This window comes from Neoarius graeffei, chromosome 14, assembly GCF_027579695.1.
Source record: "Neoarius graeffei isolate fNeoGra1 chromosome 14, fNeoGra1.pri, whole genome shotgun sequence".
Lineage (NCBI taxonomy): Eukaryota > Metazoa > Chordata > Actinopteri > Siluriformes > Ariidae > Neoarius > Neoarius graeffei.
The window spans coordinates 63,525,626-63,549,068 of record NC_083582.1 but is presented as its reverse complement, the minus strand read 5'-3'; the positions used below and the strand labels follow the sequence as shown (position 1 = coordinate 63,549,068).

The window sequence follows — 23,443 nt, the reverse complement described above, 5'->3', positions numbered from 1 at the left end:
CACAGTGATCTTGTTCAGGTCCCTGTAGTCAATACATGGTCGAAGCCCCCCATCCTTCTTGCCGACAAAGAAGAAGCCGGCACCAGCAGGTGAGGTGGAGGGTCGAATGAACCCAGAGACCAGGGCGTCTTTGAGGTATTCCTCCATAGCCTTGCGTTCTGGCTGAGAGAGGGAAAACAGTCTGCCACGAGGAGGGGTAGTCCCAGGGAGCAAATCGATGGCACAGTCGTAGGCCCGGTGCGGAGGAAGAACGGCGGCCCTGCTCTTGCTGAATACCTCCTTGAGATCCCAGTACTCTGTGGGAACTTGAGATAACTCGGTGAGATCAGGGGGCTCGGCAGGAGACACAGGAGAGCTAGAGAGCAGACAAGAGGCATGGCATGCAGGGCCCCATTCCACAACCTGGCTTGTTACCCAGTCTATGCGAGGGTTGTGGTGAGTAAGCCAAGGAAGGCCTAGAATAACTGGGAACTCAGGTGAAGGAATCAGGTGCAGGGATATTTCTTCCTTGTGACCTTGAGACTGGAGGAAGACTGGAGAAGTAACTTGAGTGACTCTTCCATCACCTAACGCTTGGCCATCGAGGGCAGACACAGACAGAGGGACTTCAAGAGGTGCAGTAGGTATATTGATGCTTTGGGCGAAGTGAATATCCATAAAGTTCCCAGCCGCCCCTGAGTCTATCAAAGCTTGACAAGAGTGGACAGACTCACCCCAGGAGATGGAGACCGGGATGTAGATTCCTTGGCCAGGGAGTCCGGGAGAGAGGGTAGGCCCCGTCACAACCCTCCCTCGGCTGGACGGGGCGGTCCTTTTCCCAAGAGTTCAGGACATGATACTCGGAAGTGACCAGGCTTGCCACAGTAGATGCAGCACTTGTCCCTCCTTCTGCGCTCCCTCTCAGATGCGGAGAGGCGAGTACGACCCACTTGCATGGGTTCTGGACAGTCACTGAAGGAGGTAGACGGTCTCCAGGTAGAGGTAGGGAGGCTGGGGGGGCTCAAGGCTTGGTGGCGTTCTCTCATCCTGTTGTCCAGACGAATAGCATGTGAGATGAGGGTTTCGAGGTCACTTGGGCATCCAATAGAGGCCAGACCGTCCTTGATGGGGTCAGACAGACCATGGTGGAAGGCTGACACCAGGGCAGTCTCGTTCCATCCACTTACTGCTGCGAGTGTTCGGAACGAGATGGCGTAATCTGCGACGCTTCCTCCTTGCCGGATGGACATGAGCTTTCGGGCTGCGTCGGTACTGATGTCTGCCTGATCGAAGACCCGAAGCATCTCTTCAGAAAACAGCTGGAAATCAAAGCACTCAGGTCCCTGTCTTTGCCAGATAGCAGTAGCCCAGGCTCGCGCCTTACCAGCTAATAAGGTGATCACAAAGGCAATCTTGCGGCAATCCGTAGTGTAGGTGGTAGGCTGAAGCTCAAAGGTGAGTTGACACTGGGTAAGGAACTCTCGGCACTCACTGTGCTTGCCGTCATACCTCTGTGGTGCAGGAAGGCTGGGTTCGCGAGGTGAAGAAGGCAGCATGGCAGGAGGCACTGGAGCAGGAGTGGGAGCTGGATCAGGAGCAGGAGATGCAGGCAGAGATGTCAGCTGTGCCAGGGTTTTCCCAATTTGCTGAAGCAGTTCCTCGTGGCGAGCAAGGGCCTCACGTTGGCTGGTGAGCGTATGTCCATGAGCATCCATGGTCGCTCCGAAGCGTGTCAAAGCTGTCATAATTCCCTGAAGGTTGGCCGGGTAGACAGTTGAAGCAGCCTCTGCTGAGTCGGTCATGACGGAGTCTTTCTGTTAGGGTTTTGCTGGGATTCAAACCTGGTTCGTTGGTGTGATGATCCAGCAAACCCCCACTAGGCCACCAGGGGAATGACTCAAATGCAGAGGCGTGAGGCGGAAGTAGAAAAAGTAACAAAAGGTTTATTTATACTATGTACACTATATACAATCCAGGGCAAAACAAAAAAACAAAAACAAAGAGTATAATTCAAAAAGAAAAAGGCAAAAATGCAAAAGCTCAGAAGATCCACAAAACACAGTACAAAGGAAACTGGAGATAAACATAACAGCACAAAGACTCCGTGACAAGAGGACTGAACTCAGGGGTATAAATACACAAACTAATTAAGGACACAGGTGAGGATAATTAGGACTAACAGGCAATTAACAAAAACACAAAACACAGGAACAGTGGCGGCCTCTAGAGGCCAAAATAAACAAGACACAAAAAGGAAATAACAGCGGCCTCTAGAGGCCAAAACAGTCCAAGTCCTAACATTATTAAATAAATGGGTTTCTTTTTACTCCAATAATTTCCATGTGGTTGTTCTGGTGGTGGTGGTGAATACTTGATGAATCAGATTTATCATTAGTAGGCAACATGAAATCTGCCCTCTTTGTTTGCACAAAATTTCACCCACTGTCGCTTTAGATTAGTGTCATTGCTCGGAAATTCGTGAATTGAATGTACTGTTGTATATGGATTTGAACATCCAAACACAACACAGCACTTTCCCATCGGTATTTTTGCAAGATTCCAACAACAATATCAAATTTCAGCGTGTAAACAAGCACGGAGTCAGATGAATAGAAATGACCCAGCTAACCGGGGCGTGACATCATGTGAGATTAGCCCTGAAGCAAGGCTGCTTTTTTCCGGGATCCGGAAGCCACGATTTATCGATAGTTTTGTGCTTGATAATAAAATGACAAATAATTAATATTATTTTTCCCCCTGCTTTATTAATTCATTTTGGTCGTCACTAATGATATATATTTATTTTTAAGCAATACAATAAGGCATTACATGCACTTTAAAACAAAGTGTCAAAGAATGCAAAGTCTTATGCTAATGCTAAGGTCACACATAGCCGGCTAATCCGTGAGAACTTTTGCCAGGGCCTACCATGGCCATTCCAGCAGATTTTGGAGGTGATCCATCACATACACTACCGTTCAAAAGTTTGGGGTCACTTTGAAATGTCCTTATTTTTGAAAGAAAAGTACTGTTCTTTTCAATGAAGATCATTTTAAACTAATCAGAAATCCACTCTATACATTGCTAATGTGGTAAATGACTATTCTAGCTGCAAATGTCTGGTTTTTGGTGCAATATCTCCATAGGTGTATAGAGGCCCATTTCCAGCAACTCTCACTCCAGTGTTCTAATGGTACAATGTGTTTGCTCATTGCCTCAGAAGGCTAATGGATGATTAGAAAACCCTTGTACAATCATGTTAGCACAGCTGAAAACAGTTTAGCTCTTTAGAGAAGCTATAAAACTGACCTTCCTTTGAGCAGATTGAGTTTCTGGAGCATCACATTTGTGGGGTCGATTAAATGCTCAAAATGGCCAGAAAAATGTCTTGACTATATTTTCTATTCATTTTACAACTTATGGTGGTAAATAAAAGTGTGACTTTTCATGGAAAACACAAAATTGTCTGAGTGACCCCAAACTTTTGAACGGTAGTGTAAATTTGGGCGGAGTAAATATGCAAGTGAAGCCACGGTAGCCACAATGATAGTGACAGAAGATGCTGGTAAAACCAATGGCGGTCAGCAACATATAGCGACGTATGGCCTTACAGCAATGACAGCAGTGTGTATGGTTTTTCATGACTGCAGTACAGCATAGCCACATTAAGATGAAATAAGCCACGCCCCCTAGGCAAACTTTTCACTCTCTGCAGAATGTCGTTTCAGGAACATTTTGAGCTCAATGCTTGCGATGGAATGCTACGGTAACTCCCAGTAGTCCATGTAAGCCTCACAGATGCTCAAGGATGCCTTCATGTTTGTGATGTATGAAATCATCTGGCACCTGACCCACGACAATTTTCAACACGACAAAATTTTCTGTGGATGGAAGCCACGTCCTCCTGGTTGTCAAGGTAGCTCCCCGGCTCTCACAGATTTCAACAGAAGGGCCCAGAACGCATGTCGATTGGCCCCTGGAAGGCTCAAAATCATCTACCGTGAATTGATTCCAGTTATGTGAGACCTTAGCAGAAGAAGAAGCACAGTATCAAAAGGGTGAAATGTTTACTTGTTTAAATATATTGGGAAAAGCCTACAATTGGTTTGATTACTTCCCACAGCAGTCTAGGATTTTTACACTGGCTCAATTTTTAGCCTGCATAATATCAACAAAATATATGAACTTTTTGCCTGGTTATTATATCTTTAGTAAATGTTGGATTCAGATTCAGTATAAATATTATTTATAATCTGTTACTCTTCTCTAAAATTACAAAACAGGTCAGGAACCAGACCAAGAGCTTTGTTGCTTCGTAGGTGGTGAGTGACGAGTCTGAATGCTGGACAACATGACCAACAACAGCAGTTGTATGGAAGCTGAGAGCCTTGTTGCTTCTGCGTTAACCCCCATGTTGATCTTGGACTTCATTTTGGGCTTGCCGGGAAACGTCCTAGCATTATATCTCCTTGCCTTTAAGGCTCCATGGAAGCCGGCCAATATTTACCTCCTCAACATGGTGGTGGCTGATGTCCTGCTGCTCATTGCCCTTCTCTTTCGCATCGACAGTGTGCTGCGTGGGAGATGGATTTTTGGAGATCCCTTTTGCCGCATCCACTTCTTCATGCTGTCAGTAAACCAGTCAGCAAGCATTGCTTTCATGACTGTTTTGGTAGTGGATCGCTTCTACAGGATAGTTTACCCACACCATCCTGTTTGTCACCTGAGCATTCAGAACACAGTAAAGGTGGCCTGTGGAGTCTGGGTAGTTGTGGTGACCCTTTGCATTCCTCTGCTCGTGACTCGACGACTGAGATCATCTGGAAACTCATCTGTTTTACTTTGCCAAAATATTGATATATGGACAGACACTGGAGCAGGCATGAGGGTTCATAATTCACTTCAGATGATAGAGTTTGCTGTAGCTTTCCTGTTAGTAGTCTTTTCTTCTGTGCGTATCTATTACCACATTCTGGGTAACAGGAAGCTCAGAGAGCATCGAAGAGTGAAACGGACCATCTACTTACTTTTGACTGTTCTGATCATGTTCACCTTTTGCTTCCTGCCCAATTACATCACAGGCTTTGTGGCTTTCTTCCTCGGAGATGTCTCCACATGCTCCTCGTACATAGCTGTGGGTCAAGTGTTTAGTATTACTTTATGCATTGTGTTTTTAAACAGTGCCCTGGACCAGCTTCTGTACATTTTTTCAAGTGCATACTACCGAGACACCCTAAAAGAAACATCTAACTCTACAGGGCTCACCAAGTTTCGACTAAGTGTTAAGGAAACCAGATCTCCAAGACGATTTTGAGAAACAGACTGATAACAAGGAACAGTCCTACCCACAGCCAAATGACTTTATTTCACTATTGTATAGTAAAGACACTCATAATACATTGCAAGCAGCTCATCCAGGAAGCCATGGCCTAATGGTTAGAGAAGCAGCTTTGGGACAAAAAGGTTACCGGTTTGATTCCCTTGATAAGCAGAAATGGCTGAAGTACCCTTGAGCAAGGCCCCCTAACTGCTCCCCAGGATGCTCTAGGTATGTTGCTGTGAGTAAGGATGCCTGAAATATGATCTAAAGTATTTGTGCCTTGAACATTTCTACTTTTACAGTTTTTTTTAATCTGGTCTTGAGTCTTAAATTGAATATAAGTTGAATATATATTTTGTGTGAGCAATGTTTTCTGCTCTTCCTACTGTAACACTATAATTTCCCTCAGGATCAATAGTATCTATCTCTATATGCTTATAATAAGGTACTGTATATCATCATAAATGGATGTCTGTATTGTTAACCATAACAGACAGCTCTGGAAATTTATTTAAAGAGAATAATTTTAACGGTAGTCACTATTTAAATAAGTTATTTTTTCCATAGCTGTACCTATATTTGTACTCTAAATGTTAAGGATTCACATTTTCATATTTCTACTATATTCAAGCTTCAACAAAAATAACAGGCTTTATGCTTTCAGCTTTCCAGTGTACAGTATTTATATATCCAGTTCTTTCTTTCTTTCTTTTTTTTTTTAAGAGCAGCATATATTCTTTTGGACCCCAATAGTCAGTGTGACTGTCATGGATGGATGGATGGATGGATGGAATGAATGAATCATATGTTGACACATTGAGATTTGAAAGGCTGAAAAGCCTTTAAAAACTAGATAATCACATATGCATTTTTCATTGCTACAAAATACAGTGATGCTTGAAAGTTTGTGAACCCTTTAGAATTTTCTATATTTCTGCATAAATATGACCTAAAATATCATCAGATTTTCACGCAAGTAGATAAAGAGAACCCAGTTAAACAAAGGAGACAAAAATATTATACTTGGTCATTTATTTATTGAGGAAAATGATCCAATATTACATATCTGTGAGTGGCAAAAGTATGTGAACCTCTAGGATTAGCAGTTAATTTGAAGGTGAAATTAGAGTCAGGTGTTTTCAATCAATGGGATGACAATCAGGTGTGAGTGGGCACCCTGTTTTATTTAAAGAACAGGGATCTATCAAAGTCTGATCTTCACAACACGTTTGTGGAAGTGTATCATGGCAAGAACAAAGGAGATTTCTGAGGACCTCAGAAAAAGCGTTGTTGATGCTCATCAGGCTGGAAAAGGTTACAAAACCATCTCTAAAGAGTTTGGACTCCACCAATCCACAGTCAGACAGATTGTGTACAAATGGAGGAAATTCAAGACCATTGTTACCCTCCCCAGGAGTGGTCGACCAACAAAGATCACTCTAAGAGCAAGGCATGTAATAGTTGGCGAGGTCACAAAGGACCCCAGGCTAACTTCTAAGCAACTGAAGGCCTCTCTCACATTGGCTAATGTTAATGTTCATGAGTCCACCATCAGGAGAACACTGAACAACAATGGTGTGCATGGCAGGGTTGCAAGGAGAAAGCCACTGCTCTCCAAAAAGAACATTGCTGCTCGTCTGCAGTTTGCTCAGGATCACGTGGACAAGCCAGAAGGCTATTGGAAAAATGTTTTGTGGACAGATGAGAACACAACAGAACTTTTTGGTTGAAATGAGAAGCGTTATGTTTGGAGAAAGGAAAATACTGCATCCCAGCATTATAACCTTATCCCATCTGTGAAACATGGTGGTGGTAGTATCATGGTTTGGGCCTGTTTTGCTGCATCTGGGCCAGGACGGCTTGCCATCATTGATGGAACAATGAATTCTGAATTATACTAGCAAATTCTAAAGGAAAATGTCAGGACATCTGTCCATGAACTGAATCTCAAGAGAAGGTGGGTCATGCAGCAAGACAATGACCCTAAGCACACAAGTCGTTCTACCAAAGAATGGTTAAAGAAGAATAAAGTTAATGTTTTGGAATGGCCAAGTCAAAGTCCTGACCTTAATCCAATCCAAATGTTGTGGAAGGACCTGAAGCGAGAGGTTCATGTGAGGAAACCCACCAACATCCCAGAGTTGAAGCTGTTCTGTACGGAGGAATGGGCTAAAATTCCTCCAAACCGGTGTGCAGGACTGATCAAGCAGTTGTTGCTGCACAAGGGGGTCACACCAGATACTGAAAGCAAAGGTTCACATACTTTTGCCACTCACAGATATGTAATATTGGATCATTTTCCTCAATACATAAATGACCAAGTATAATATTTTTGTCTCATTTGTTCAACTGGGTTCTCTTTATCTACTTTTAGGACTTGTGTGAAAATCTGATCTTGTTTTAGGTCATATTTATGCAGAAATATAGAAAATTCTAAATGGGTTCACAAACTTTCAAGCACCAATGTACATTTGCAGCCTTTATTACCACAAAGGAAAACGGATTCAAGACTAATTAATGCAATTATATACAATTTTTTTTTATTCTGCATGTTTCACTTAACACATGACATACAAGTAAACACAACACAGTATATGAAGCATTGAAAAAAGTAAGTTGTGATCATTATGACTGTCACATGCAGTATAAACAGCCTGAATTTGCATTATGGTAACTCCCATTCTGCATTATGTACTTTATTTTTGTCAGATCTTAACCTTTGTATGGATATATGGAGGAAAAATATGTCCATCTGTTGACAAACTGCTAAATTAAATTTCTTTTTGAAGTTCAACACCTTGTTTCTTTCATTATTTCCGAAAGGGCACTCAAAACTTTACGTACTTTGTTCAAAAGAACAATCATTTTTCTGCCATATGGACAATGTCTTACTCAGGGTGCCTCGTTATTTTTGTAGAATGTCAGATCATCCTTGCCAATCAGCGCTCCTGAAGTTGTACAGTAGTCATCAAGAATAAACTGAACCTCCACTTATGAGTGCAATCAGAAACACATTACACTGTCTGAAATACAAAACAATATCATCATGAAATGTATCAAAACTGGTGGCTTCTACAACAGATAAGACTGGAGGAAAAAGCTGCACCTTGTATCCAGACGTCCCATGCTATTTACATAATTCTGCCTTCCAGTAATGTCCAACATGTCAAACTTTCAGTCCTGTTCAAACATCGGTTAAAACAGCTCACAAACCTGTAGTCATAACACTCACAGAAAGTAAGAGAACTGAAGGACTGCAGTGCAGTGCTAAATGAAATTACAAACAAAATAGCACACAAATACTTTCCAGAAGAGTCTGTCAAGTGTCTTCAGCATGAGAAAGAAAGGCTTTCTATATTATAATGTCATGTCATTTCATCTGACCACTGACTTACAGGACCGTGATGACTCAATCCTTACATCCACAAAGTATTCGATTAACAAAGATGATCAGTTCAGAGTTTAGAGAAGCTTAACTGAGAATTATGGAGCCCTAGAGTTATTTTAAGTGCTTGTTTATATGGCAGAGTGCATGGTGTTAGTTAACTATGCTTCTCTCGATGCACTGTTTCTGTATTTCCAGAGAGAACGGAGCTGTGGTGTGTGGCCACTGTGGTGTATGATTTGGGGCAGGAATCAAAGAGAAGAGGCAGGCAGGTGAAACGGCACAGACGAGGGTCAGTCGTGGATCACAATGGGACCTCGCATCCGTAGACTAGGGTGAGGGGGCGCGAGGATGGGTCCCTGCACTGGCCCCTGCGGGACCCTGCGCAAATTAATCTGCTCGCATGGCTGCCTACAGGCTCTTCTTAACTGGGAACGAGTAAGCAGCCTCCGGGCTTTCCTGTGACCACAACACAAGAGAACATGGTGACTGTTCACTCCTGCAACATTACGGTGTCCAAGGCTGTGGTTGAAGACTGTGGTATACAAAATGACGTTATAGCAAAAGCAATAGTAGTTCAGACAATACAGAGAAATATGGAGCGTCTTAAGCGACTTGGTGGTTTTTTATTTTCTAATAGTGTGTGACTATAAATTAATATATTACAGCCACAAGTGAACAATTTGAAGTATCACAACATCATAAATTGTGGCCACAAATTATGTAATTGGAGCCCAAGACTTAATCTGCTGTGAGAATGTCATACTTAATATGTGCCCTTTAGTTCATTATTTGGAGGGAACGGGCAAATCTATTTGCGTTGATAATTCACTTAACGTGACATGGGCTAAAAGATTACAAGTGACCAGTAACTCCAATTTGTCTTTATACATCATCCCAAAATTGAAGTGTAATATTATCAATCATCTCTATGATTAGGCTCCTGTGGCCACAATGATATAATTCAGTTGATTTACCTGTCTCATCCGTTTTAAAGTACAAGGCGTTTCAAAAAAATCTGATATTATTTGAGATGTAAATATCCCAGAAACTACATAGTCTAAGCAAATGAAACTGAACAGGCTTAATGTTGAGCAATGTAAGATTTGTTCCTCAAAATTTGAATGAGAAATTCAAAAGGTATGTGAACGATTTCACAAATTTTCAATATGTGCGCCGTCTGAGACAGACACACAGACAGTCTTCCTCTTTGAACTTTTTGTGCCATGTCCAAATCTGCACGGCATTTGGTGCATTTTTAGAGAATTCTCTCATAAATGCACGCTGCACGGTCTTGTTCGAGCGTACTCTAACACACAAAACGCCTCATTTTCCAGTGAATGATATTTCTATACCTAAAAAGATAAACAAACGTAAAATTTTGACCTGTTTCCAGACGTGCTGTTAAAATTTGAGGTCAACGGAACGAGAATTGGCAAAGTTATTAGATTGTGAAATGATACTGTGAAATTTTTTGAAACACCCTGTACAATAATTACCACGAATTAAATCATTACTAGGTCTCATAACCACCAAGTTGCCTCTGTGTCTCCATAGAGAAAGCATTATGACACATTTCCTCTTTAATGTAGGAACCTAGAAGACATGCAGGAAGGATCCGGTTATATCTGGTTACAGAACAGATCAACAATTCGCAATCTTCAAACACCATCGTTATCATAATTCCATTTTCCAATCGCAGAGAATAGTTTGATGTCGGAGCAGTTGAAAGCTAATCTATCGTTTTGCTTTATGAAGAAAACATATGATTTCTTGCTCATTAATGGAGTAACTAAGTATTCCTGAACACTAGTGGTGGCTCGGTAGAAAAACACATAAATCTTTCTTAGTGGAACTGGCATGCTGTTATTGTATTACTGCAAGCTAATGTTGCCATTGTGTTATCATGACGTGGGGCATTTGTGTTTGTCTAAACCACAGAAAACATCATTACCAACTGGATGCTAATTCTCTCCCTTGAGAGAAACACCACTCTGTTCCAGAGCAAACAGGAACTGTAACATATGCACATGCACACCACACACACACACACCACCTGCAATTCCAGTAACATGATAATAGAAGGATAACAATACAGTAGAACAAGAACTAAATCCAAAAACAATATTTTTTTCCCCAATCAATGTGAAACAGGTTATAGTATATATACTCATGGTTCAGTAATGGAATTAGTGTGAACTTCCCTCTCAGGTAAACAGAAGACTGTGTGTCAGTTAATTTGCTGCTCTGAATGCATTGCCTTCCGAAGTGATTATGAGCATTAGCGTTGTAATACGACTCAGTGAAGACTGATTATATCAAATATAATTTGATATAACACAGAGTATAATTGCAATAATCAAGCTAATGGACGAACCCACGGGTCCCGTGTTCATGCACAATTTATGAGGCTTACAGTCATTTTTGCCTCTGTTTCTAATGAAGAAACCACGATCTGGACTGCTAACATCAAATCCATGAGAAAAAATATATGAGATAAGGGTGTTAGTGAGCACTTGAATTAATGCAAATGCATGCATGTGCATTCATAATTTAAACAGCCATCCTGTGGAATAAAAAATAAAAATCTAGATGTATTGGTCATTCCTGTCTTCTGAAGACAGTGTACTTCAACTGTGAAATGGCTACATGTGGAAATATCAGGAGTAATACCTACTCAGAAAAAAACACAAGCTCTAAACATCTTCAATAATACATACCTACATCGCTGAACTATTTATACCACTTGTCTTTCACGGCTACACAGAGTTTCTTCACTTTGCTTTCCTTTCAGCATGCAAAAAAACAACGCAACAGTGATGGCACAACCTTCACTTCCTGATTGCTGTATGATGTAAAACATGAGTGCCAGGCCCCAGCCTCAGAGCAACCCTCATTTTTCTCAGCCTCTCTGAAGCCAGTTACAGGCTAATCCTTCAGAGCAAGGGCTCTAAATTTAGCCTGGCATCCGCTCCAGCGAGCACAGACGCACCGGTCATGGCTCATCCAGACAGGGCCCTAATGGAGAAGCATTTTCCTCCAGCTTCCTCCCTATTCCAAGTCCACTTAAACTGCACTTAGGACCACATCAGAAAAGGTACCATCAGTAAGTTAGGATGATACAACTTTTTGAGCCAAGCTGCTCAAAGTAGCTAATCGATAGGCAACTCGATGCCAAGTTAACCACATCTACAGCAGACACTATTTGGGAAAGGTAACCATTCCGTCTTGTCTACGTTGAGTCCATTCAAAGTGTAATCGTCTTAAAATGTCTAGCTCACGTTTTTTTGTTTTGCACATTCATGTAATCTAATGCAGCCCCAGTCTGAGTGTGTGTGTATCTGTGTGTGTGTATTTGTGCATGTGTTGGTGTGGATGCAGTAATGGGCCAAGGTCTTACCATGAGTAGATGTCTAACAGCTACAGCACTGAAATGAGACAAGCCGCCAGTCAATCATAGGAACTCACAAACACTGTGACCCACGATGTATCTGGGCATAAAATAGTCTTCCTAGTGCACCTCTAGTGCATCCCCTCCCCCTCCCCCCCCTCCCCTCCCCCAAACCAGACTTTCCAATCTCAGGATTATTTTTGCTGCCTTGTTCATTTCTAAGTTTGTCCCCAAATAAAAGTATCATTTCAGACCTTATTAACAATCATCCAGAAGCTGAGCACACATTTAGGCAGATCGAGTACTCTAGATCAAATTACTGCAGACTGAGAAATGATCATTAGGATTCAAAAGACACATTTGTTGCTGCAGAACATATTTGGTATGAAATGAGCTACTTAATTCTGGTGATGCTTATACATCGGTGTCTGTTGACTAAGAATTAATGAATGAATAAAAATAAATAAAATAAAAATGATCTACAGTACATGTTACAGATTTGACACCGAAGCTGGAATACTGGAGAAGGGTGGATTACAACCCAGGTCAAAAACAGTCCACTCATTTTTCTGCTTTCAGTTAATGACTGGATTTTTCTTTCCAGATTTAACGGAGCAGTGGATATTTTTCTTGGGATGAACTTATGCTCACTTGCAGGTTACCTGTGGAGTCCTGCCACTTCCTGTTGAGACGTTACAGACAAATGAGCATTTTATTCTTCCCAAGCTACCACCACAATCCCACCAATTAACTAAAGCCAACACCCATATTTGCACTCTGCTTTATTTCCAGTTTCTTACTGGTACTGAGCATGACCAATCCTGTAATTACACATGTGCAAGTCCTGCCATTTGGATTTGTCACTGACTGTTAAGTGATGGCTGCATCACTATGTGGGAAAATAAATGAGAGATTTCATGCTGAGTCAATCAATAATCCCTAAAGGTGCTAATCAAAGAGCAAACTGAGCACTCTGCCACTCTTTGGCACTTTTTTTTTTCTTAAAGGGTGTCATGTTCTGTTGGTAGGCCTCTCGATATACTAGCTGGTATCAGTCGTTTATTATTTAGAACAAAAATGTCGCTTATAGTTGAGTATCCACACCAAAAGGCACACAAAGAGAAGACATGCTTCACATTTGTTAGACGTACCTGGTTTCTCGGGATACAAGGAAAAAGCTGTCATCTGGCGCGTCAATCCAATTGGGCCGCCTCTTGCGCATCATCATGTTGCTGGCTCGTAAGCTGGGGCTGCTGCTGCTCCGTCCATTGTGCTGCTGAGAGAAAGGGACGTGTTACTGGTGAAAGGTGAGCATAAGAACGTAATTACAAAATACTGTATGAATTAGTATGCATGTTGGACTCAAGGAAGTAACTATATCCAAATACCCAATTAACTGTATACACACTATGTCGTAATCTGCACTGCCAGTCAAAACATGGATCTGCTTTTGTTTTATTATGGTTTAGCCACTATTAGTGCCACAGACAAAGCAAACGGGTACAGAATAATGTTTAAATAAGGACAAATATCAAACAAGTATCCCAGAGAAATCTTTCAATCTCTCCATAATTAAATGCCAATTAATAAAAAACAAATCTAACAATGTTGGTATTTAGACTGTTTACGTTTATTCATACCTTTTAATGATTCATATGATGTAATTTTAGACTAAAAATAGCTTGAATTGTTTAACCAAATTCCTCAAATTTATCTAGCGGTAATGCAGTAACTAGTAAACTGAGAACTCGGTGTAATTTCAAGGTGTGGTTGAAAAACAGGATTAGCTATGAATAAGTAGTGTATACAGCCGCAGGAGTAGGAACAAACACAGAAATATTACTAAAAATATTTAAGAGTTATTCCACGAAATCAAGTCGTACATGAGCTGATAGCCAACGAGGAGCGTACAGTAGCATCGAGTCGGCTATAAGCCATGTACGACGAGATTGAGTGGAATAACTGTTTTGTTCTATCCACGTTCACTGGATTTTGAGAAAATCGAGCATTTTTATTTTTTGCAAATTTGATGAATGAAAACTTTATGCAAAACGCCTGACAAAATCATTTCCGCTTAGAATGTAAACAAAGCGGCGAAATGACAGTAGCAATTTGTGAAAAATTCTGTCGTAATAATTCTTGAAAAATAAAAGATACGTTCTTACAATCAAATACTTTTATTTCATATTTTGTGGCTTGGCGGCACGGTGGTGTAGTGGTTAGCGCTGTCGCCTCACAGCAAGAAGGTCCTGGGTTCGAGCCCCGGGGCCCTTTCTGTGTGGAGTTTGCATGTTCTCCCCGTGTCCGCGTGGGTTTCCTCCAGGTGCTCCGGTTTCCCCCACAGTCCAAAGACATGCAGGTTAGGTTAACTGGTGACTCTAAATTGACCGTGAGTGTGAATGGTTGTCTGTGTCTATGTGTCAGCCCTGCGATGACCTGGCGACTTGTCCAGGGTGTACCCCGCCTTTCGCCCATAGTCAGCTGGGATAGGCTCCAGCTTGCCTGCGACCCTGTAGAAGGATAAAGCGGCTAGAGATAATGAGATTTTGTGGCTTTTTTTGTATTTTGGGGGTTTTGTTTTCGAGTAGATTTTTTTATTTTGTCTTCAGTTGGTTCAGCAAGATGCTCTGCCATTTTTTTTTTTAATCTACTCACGGTATATGAGCTGATTGGCTACTCTACGACTAGGCTATCAGAGAGCAGGATTACACGTATCCAGTGAACGTGGATAGAATAAATGAAGTTAAATCGTGTGAATATGTACCAGAAAGTAAAGACTGGTAAAATGTTCCGACATGCCAACCTGCAATAATGAACAATGGAGTATACTAAACTGTAATACCAGAGAATGATGTGGTCACTGGCTTTACAAATGTATATATTTATAATGTGATGTAAAGAGCTTCTCCTTTCAAGATTCTTTGGTTAAATTGCATGTTATCCTGTTAAGCAGGGCCTTCTAGTCTTTGATAGCCGCCAGCACTTAGTGAGAATAGTGCGGTATGGTTTACTTACCAGAATAGGACCCACGATGTGACCCTGATTTTCTGTAATAAAAGCAAAACATAAATGTGTGTGTTTAAATTAAATCTACATAGTTAGATTAAACAGATAGTCGTGAACTGTTTATGCATATGTGCTTCATGTCAGCACCTTGTCCTGGTGCATTTGCTCTTCTCTCAGAGTCCATCCTGCTGCTATGGTGGTAACTGCGTTTTCCCAGCATACCGAGTGGACCGTGGCTCGGCAGGGAGGAAAGAAGCCGGCGTGGTGGTTGGACCTGCAGGCCAAGTGTACGATGAGAGCGCTGAACATGAGGCGCTGGACGGGACTCTGAAACAACACAGCACAAACCCGGTCACTGTTGGTCCCAGCTTCCCTGTAAGAAAATCAGGCCAGCAGCAATGGAGCCCTGATGTGACTCACCGAGGTACTGCAGGACGCTGGTTAGCGTGCTCCTCTGGGAAGGTTTGGGCTTGGTGGATCGCCCTGTCATGCCTTCTGCCACTCGAATCATGTCTACATATCAACCGACAGCATTGGACACACAGAGAACAGGGCGAAGTCAATATGTCGCAGCAAGCAAGAGAGAGAGACTCGTCATGTCGCTGTGAATCACCACCATCTTTGATCGAAACTTTGCACGAAGAACCAGGCAAATGAGAAATTCAAAGGCAAATCGGTTGTGCTGCAGTCTTTTCTTCCAGGAAATCCATTTTTTTTCCTTTCTCAATTCTAGCACACTGATCTGACCATAATGCACTCATTACAATCCCTGTCCAACCAACTTCAGCTCATTATAAAATTCATTAAAACATTCAGGAATGCTGGTGCAAGATTTTCTGAGACAGGCCATTCTGTTGCCTTGGCAAACAAAGGCCTGGCTCTGAAATTTACTCGAACTGTTCCCTCTCTAACAATGCATCTAATTGGATCACACATCACTGAGCTGACTGCAGTAGTAAAGAACTGCACTGAGTAAAGAAAATGCAGTCTCATCAGAGATCTCTTAGTGTTGGAAAGAAACTATTACAGCTTGCAAGGTGCATGCTGATGTACTCACTCACCAAAAAAATAAGTGTACCATTTTTGAAGCTGGTAATTTCTCATCAGGCTTTAACAGCTTTATTTCTCATTTGGCCAAACTGTCTGTGGTTCGTCAGTCCTTTCAGATTTGTGATTCTTGTAAGCTACATTTAGTGGATGTTATGTGATACTCACATGGGTATTGATGTTAAAAGCTTACATGCATTCACTTTAGCGCTTAAAGCACCAATTAACTCTTAAACAAAAAGAACCCTGGCAAAACTTGTATCTTAGCAGGACCGGTATATTTTCACAGGCAGCATGCTGATTGGTATGCAAAGGAATCCAAATAGCCAACATATATGCTTGGCTAGAGGAAATCAAACGTGAAGGAAAATGTGTGTGTGTGTACAATCGCATTCACACGCCATAAAAAGAAACACAAAACACGCTTGATGAGGGCATGGACAGAGCAGAATGACAGGAGCTAATGGATCAGAGCTCATGCTGTCAGTGGAGGTGAACTTCATACGACTGCTGCTCCACTCAGAATATCAAGTGTGAGTGTGGCACAGTGATGGACAGTTACACAAGACACATGAAACTACAAGGACTCAGAAAGAATGGTTTCAGCCATGGTTTTATTTTTGTTGGGTTTTTTTTGTTTGTTTTTTTTTTTGATTGCCCACAGGACATTTACACCAGGAAAACAAAGATATGATAGAAAAGAAGGAAACAAATCAAAGAGCATGCCCCAAGGGTCACCATGCCTTACAGCCTACAAATGGCACAGGATCTTCTTATGGGTGCGACACAAACACGCTTCAAGGGTGGGTGGAGAAAGGAGTGGAATGAAAGCACAGAATGAAAGATGTGGTAGGAGCAACACAAAACGTGGAAGAGCAACTTAAGCTGAGGCAAAATGCAGAGGAAAGAGAAGGGATTATGGATTTAAATGATAGGCTTTACATATGGTGAAAAACTGAACGGCTAAAAAGTGGCTGTCTGGAGTTGTATTCCCACAGAAATTTAAAAAAAAAAAACAAAAAAAACAATGCATGTCTGAACATCTTCCTTCTAACTTGGAACATATTTTCAAAAGCTAGTTATAAGAAATTATGAATTTTAAATAATCCCAACAACCGACTGCATATGAAATTAACAGAAGCCCCTCATTGTAATACATAATCCCATAAAGCAAATAAAATGTTTATTTAGTTAAAGGCCAACATTTACATAGCAGTGAAAATTTGCTTCCCTGACTACTTGATAATTGCTCCTCAAATGTTCTTTTCAACATAAAAACAAGTTTAAAAAAAAAAAATGTATTTCGGGCTACGGAAATTTACCTGAGGCCCAAATGCCCATCTACTCCTGCCTGTAATCTAATGAACTACACTGACGAGATATTTTTGCACTTTAGCCTTCTCCAATTACTGCATTTACTAACCAGAGTTATACTTGCACAATTTTCACTTTTCAGCCAAACCTCTTTAGTCATGACATGACTCAGTACGTTTACATGCACATCCAAATCGAGCTGCTGTCGGTAATCGAGCAAAGGGTCCCAGCAGGCGTGCCAGAGAAATCCAATCCTACATGCACACAAGGAAATCGAGCTATTGTGTGAGGTACATTGTGCACCCGAGCCACAGGTGGCGCTACACGCCCCATCGTGTTGGTACACTTCCGGTTGTCGTCATGAAGAAGAGCTATTCAAGAGTATAAACAAAGTTATCAGTTCCGTGTTCTCCATTGCGCGTTTTTCTCCCGTCCATGAATTTTAATATATTCAACTCCTTAAGCTGAATGAGCATGAACTCTGTCTCCTCATTGCTCCAGAAGTGCACGTTTCTGCTCGCCATTTTCTCTTCTTCGTTTGTTCCTCCTGACCTCTTCTGCTGCTCGCTACTACTGTTGTCATGCCGACCGAGGCTGTCGTGTTTCCCGCTTGTGGTCTCGTCACTCGTCACTTCCGGAAGGGGCAGTGCTGAAGTAAGTAGCTCGACTACGTAGCTCGATAGGGTTTACATGCACTAAGTAGCTCGGCAAAAATCACATAATCTAGGTCGTGTAGCTCGATTACGAGAAATCAAGTTCGGTTCAATTTCAGCCTAGCTAAGGTGTTTCCATGGCATTTAGAACTTCGATTTCAGTCGAGCAACGGCAGAAATTCGATTCTCTCTATGTGCATGTAAACGCACTGACTGATGACCCAAATACAAAAGGGCCTCAATAGCGTGTCAATGGCTTCTTCTTTACACGAGTCGGTTGCTTATATCAGAGCAATTTGAGCAGCCCAGTTTTTATAGAGTTTCTCATTTCTTAGGGATAAATTATTTTAGTCTGGATTGTTTTCTGTTCCCCGACCACTATGAACTCATTTCTTAGGGCAATTGCTTGAGCAGTCCCGCAATCCAATGATGCAAAGAACAAATGAGATGCTGTTCTAGTGAACAATTTATTCTTTAGATTAACTGGCACCTGAAGAAAATTATCTTGATAAGCCAGAAACTTGTACATTTTCCTTGAACACCATTTAACTACATCAAATAATTTCCACCTGGAATTAGGTGATTTTACAAAAAAGTCCTATAATGTTAAGATTTCACAATCATGAATGCAGTTTATGTACTTCCATAAGTATTGGGGGAAAAATGCTGGTTTTAACTGATTGGTAGTTTGTAGAAATGCTTTTTAAACTAATTTACCAACTGTCACATTGCAAGAATATACTTCTAATAACTTATCTTTGGAAGTTTCAAATTTATAAAGTAATTGAAAAGATTATTCAGCTTGATGGTCAATGCATTAAATTATGTTTTGTCTAGTACATGCACAAAGACTAAAAGAAAAAAAAAAAAAGTCCTGCCTAGTCATCTCTTTCCTGAAATGTCCAAGCTCTTACTCCTACACTGCATTCCTTAAAGTGAATGTAATGTCCCTAAACCACACGTTTTTCCTTGTACAAAGCAAAAATCATTATGTTGATTGACCATGTGTTTTCGAACCATAGCTGATCCATAAGGCCATAAATTAATGGAAAATCAATAAGATCAGCCGATTTTCACGGAATCTGCCGAGACTGAACCGGAAGATCCCGAAGGGGTGCGTGACGTCACACGTCTAACACTCCAGGTATCAATTTCATTCACGTGCACAGCAGTGGTTAGACCAGTCTCGATATGGAATCATGTTTTGGAGAGAATTCTGATAGTGATTCTTGTGTGTCAGATGAAGGGGCAGATGATTACCACGGATATTCCAGAGTAAATGGTTATCTTTTCGAGTCCCCAAGACGAGAAACTGCCAGTTCACGACAGCCCCACTCGGCGCCGATAGCGCACCACCAGCCAGAGAGAATTGGAAACACAGATTGGTTTGTGGATTTTTATTCTAATCTGGCCACTGCAAAATATCCGGAAAATATTTACATGTACCTCAATAAATGCAGAAATATAATTTTTAAAACGTACACAATTTAATTATTGAAAGAAAATATGAAGTGGGTGATAACAGGGGAATCAACGAACTATCCAAATGTAATTTATTAAATCAATGGGTTTTTTTTTGCTCCAATAATTCCCATGTGGTCGTTCTGGTGGTGGTGGTGATGAACACTTGAATCAGATTTATTATTAGTAGGCGACACGGAATCTGCCTGCTTCGTTTGCACAAACCTCACCCACTGTCGCTTTAGATTAGTGCCATTTCTTGGAAATTTGTGAATTGAATGTACTGTTGTATATGGATTTGAACATCCAAACACAACGCAGCACTTTCCCATAGTTATTTTTGTAAGATTCCAACAACAATATCCAATTTCAGCGTGTAAACAAGCACGGAGTCAGATGAACGGAAATGACCCAGCTAACCGGGGCGTGACATCATGTGAGATTAGCCCTGGGGCAAGGCTGCTTTTTTCCGGGATCCGGAAGCCACGATTTATCAATAGTTTTGTGCTTGATAATAAAATTACAAATAATTAATATTATTTTCCCCCCTGCTTTATGAATTCATTTTGGTCATTACTAATGATATTCATTTTAAAGCATTACATACACTTTAAGGCGCTTAAGCCCCCCTAACCTGTACAAGGGATTCAAGGACATACATTATTTAGTCTAACTATCCATTCACTGTTTCATAAAACTCTATTCAATAGACCACAGGTTATACATTCATGAGTTCACTTGTGGACAGGTATTAATTACAACCCCCCCAGTGACAGCCTGAATCTGTTACAGATGCAGGGCAAGGCACTACATTCAGCACTATTTTATCTCGGCATTTAAGTTTCTTATGCCTTACAAACATCTTGAGGTACAGCACAGATATCATGCAGAAACATGACCAACAAAAACAAGTGCTGCACATGACCTTAGGAATGAAATGGAGGAAGCAACAGTAAAATGAACTGTGGGAGGGGAGGACAGGTTCACAGTGAGCATTATGTAGTAAACATCATAAGGGGTGTGCAAAATACAGTTTCTTGTAGGCAAAATAGACTTAAAGAACTATCTGTAAATGCAATGTTAATAAATACAAGTCTCACACTGTATGCACTTGCAAGTACACCTACAAGCTGGAGTAAATGCAACAATAAACGGGATCTACTTGATTTTCCTCGTGTGATCAAACCCTTTTTCACAGACATTCCAAATATATATATATTTTATATCTTAACTCTATTTTAAAAAATGACAGCAAACCAAAAACTAAAGAAACAAATGTAACTAAAATGAAAAGATGATTGCAACCCAAAATGATGGAGGAAAGGCTTTCTTTATTGGAAACGAGGTGGGGGAATACAAAAACCAAAATAATATAATAATATAACAACAACAAAAACAGTAAGACAAATGAAGGGGAGGAATGACCGTGAGATGTTGATAATTGGGTGTGGGGAGGAAGGCAAAGAGGGTGCAGTGATGAGTGTGTGTGTGTGCGGTGTGGTGTGCGTGCATGTGGGCGCGCGCATGTGTGTGAGAGAAGGGGCGAGATAGAGAAAGACTGAAGTTAGGAATTTAAAGAGCTCTTACACTCCGCCTTTATGGCGCCACAGTTAATGGGCACAAAGGGGCGGCGCGCTGCCCGGCGCAGCCTGATGAGGTCACGGCACATGTGACGCGCCAGCTTGGTGAGGCGTGTGGCCTGTAGTAGAAAGGCCTGCTTAGTCTTCATGGAGGATTTGGGACTTCCGCTGTTTCTCATGGGAACCATGTGGGAGGTCTGACGCAGGCTATGGCCACGTGAACGCATCTCCTACAGAAAGACAGACAATGAACGTGTTTTAGTTACGGTTATACTGGGTTTCATTTAAACGTTCTTCACTACCACTTGCACAGAACCAAATTTTCACGCTGCGTTTTAATTCAAAAGTCGTTTGATTAAATTTTTTTTTTATTCAAATGGACAACCACATTTGCACCGTTTTCCAAACCTAATGCCAACTGCACTAAGACTTATATGTCTGAGAGGGTATAAAGGAGCTTTTCAGTGTTTTTCATCCTGCGTGTGGTCCAAATAACCCATCTCTAGCTGTCTTCTGAGAGATCATCAGGACACCTCAATCATCAATTACTGGCTTCTAAAAGCTGCACACACACTCATCCCTGACTATAGCAGGTGCTTACATTGATAGCAGGTGCTTACATTTGAAGCAGGGCTTGGAGGCGTTTTCTCCTCTGTTCCCTCAGCTCGACTTGGCATCTTAAGGCCACCATACTTTTTCCAGTACATCCAGCAGGAGACGCAGAGACGACACTGCATGTTCGGAGGACCCCACGAGTACCACTGAGGAGACTGCATGGCTAGGGAGGCAAAAGAGACGGTCACTACAGTCTCACACTGACAAAATTTGTGATTTTATTTTTGTAAAAGGAAATCCTTGAAGACTGTAGGACAAGAATAGTACAATAATTTCAAACTACAAACTCGTGTCAATTCATATTCAAAGGGCAAACATTATAAACTTCAGAAGAATTTATAAGGAATAATTATTAGATTTCAGAGCTTAAGTGAAAACCTAATGGAAAAAAGAAGCACTAAACTCACGCACAGATATGTGAAACTAATGAATTGGCAACTGTGAAGAGCTGCTCTTAGAAACATCTGATCATCATCGAAAGGTCCAAGAACTATTAAAGGAGATACGCAGAACCATGGCCTCACTTTCATTTATAAATGCCTTGAGACCTCAAGAATGGCACAGGAATAGTTTTAAGCATTAACAATAAATCTAGTACAGTAATTTTTACAATTAAAGTGATTCATATAGGTAGCTAGTCTGGTTAACACCAGACCATATCACAAGTGAAATATGGTCTGGAATCCGCCTATTGAATTTCTCGTAGGGGAGGTGTGGTTTACGATTGTCAACGGCCGTTTATTGGACGTTGCGAATGTCTATCATTTGGCGTATATGCAGCCCATGGCCAATCATGGCAGTTGTACCTGGTGACGTAGTTAAAGCAACGAAGAAGACGAAGAGGCGAAGAAGAGAAGGAAAGAGAAGGCAAAACAAAAATAGGAAAACAATGGCACCGAACGATTATTGCCGTTTGTGCAAGACAAAGCTTGATCGAAAGTTTGGTTCGTATCGCTCGCCGCCATGTTAAATGTGATCCGTAAACAGTCCCAAATAAACTACAAGCTTCCGTTTGTCGAGTAGTACACGTCACCGTCTTTCCACCCCTCCCCACTCTCTGATTGGCTCCCTAACTCAGGTGAGCCTTTAGACCATAGTTTCCATGCTGTCTTTTCAGATCGGAACGATTGTGCAAAGCAGCATGGGATTTCCCAGGCTAATAGGTAGCGGTCTGAGTGAATGACCTTGACGTCACAGCAGGAAGTCTATCGGTCTCATCGCCATTTCCGCTATACTAAAACACAGAGCTGACTGCAACTCCGATCCTCCATTTTGAACTAATTTATCGCCATGCCAGGTAGATGTGTTGCTGGCGGGTGCAGCAACATGACAGAAGGTGGATTTACGTTGCATTCATGGCCCAAGAATGTTCAAACTGCAAAGATTTGGACACGTTTTGCGAGTTGTTCACGGGCACATATGGGCACCTATGAAGTGGTCTCTCCTCTGCTCTGCACATTTTACTGAAGACTCGTACGAGATCTCTGATCTATTGAGGAGTGTTGGCTATAAGCCCGTATTGAAAGAGGGTGCAGGACCAACAATTAAAGAAAACTACAAGTATTTATTATTATTTTTTTTAAAGTTCAGTTGTACCAGTTCTCCTGGAGTGTGAGCCGAGGGTTGTTGGTAAAACCCGGGACAGAACGGGACGTGACGTATCGCTCGGGCAGTGACCTCCCCACGATTGTT

The 23,443-nt window shown here is 41.5% G+C and overlaps 2 protein-coding genes across 3 annotated transcripts in view; one reads left to right on the top strand and one right to left on the bottom strand.

Moving 5' to 3' along the window:
* hcar1-4 (hydroxycarboxylic acid receptor 1-4) overlaps positions 1-9,589 on the top strand; it is a 28,150-nt gene extending 18,561 nt beyond the window's left edge. Inside the window, exon 2 of one of the 2 annotated variants that reach the window (XR_009656548.1) lies at positions 8,883-9,589. Coding sequence is in view for 1 of the 2 variants with exons in the window: in XM_060940213.1 (XP_060796196.1) it covers positions 4,319-5,293 (975 nt within the window). In the remaining variant the exon portion in view is untranslated. Of the gene's footprint in view, positions 1-4,262; positions 6,209-8,882 lie in introns of those variants that run through there. The other variant, XM_060940213.1, reaches the window with a different exon arrangement.
* Positions 7,854-23,443, bottom strand: part of mta3 (metastasis associated 1 family, member 3) — a 68,328-nt gene continuing 52,738 nt past the window's right edge. Inside the window, exons 13-19 of the mRNA XM_060940214.1 lie at positions 21,757-21,914; positions 21,144-21,366; positions 15,502-15,594; positions 15,229-15,408; positions 15,091-15,122; positions 13,227-13,351; positions 7,854-9,143 (exon numbers count right to left, since the gene is read on the bottom strand). Of these exons, the coding sequence (XP_060796197.1) occupies positions 8,978-9,143; positions 13,227-13,351; positions 15,091-15,122; positions 15,229-15,408; positions 15,502-15,594; positions 21,144-21,366; positions 21,757-21,914 (977 nt within the window). The 3' untranslated portion in view covers positions 7,854-8,977. The remainder of the gene's footprint in view (positions 9,144-13,226; positions 13,352-15,090; positions 15,123-15,228; positions 15,409-15,501; positions 15,595-21,143; positions 21,367-21,756; positions 21,915-23,443) is intronic.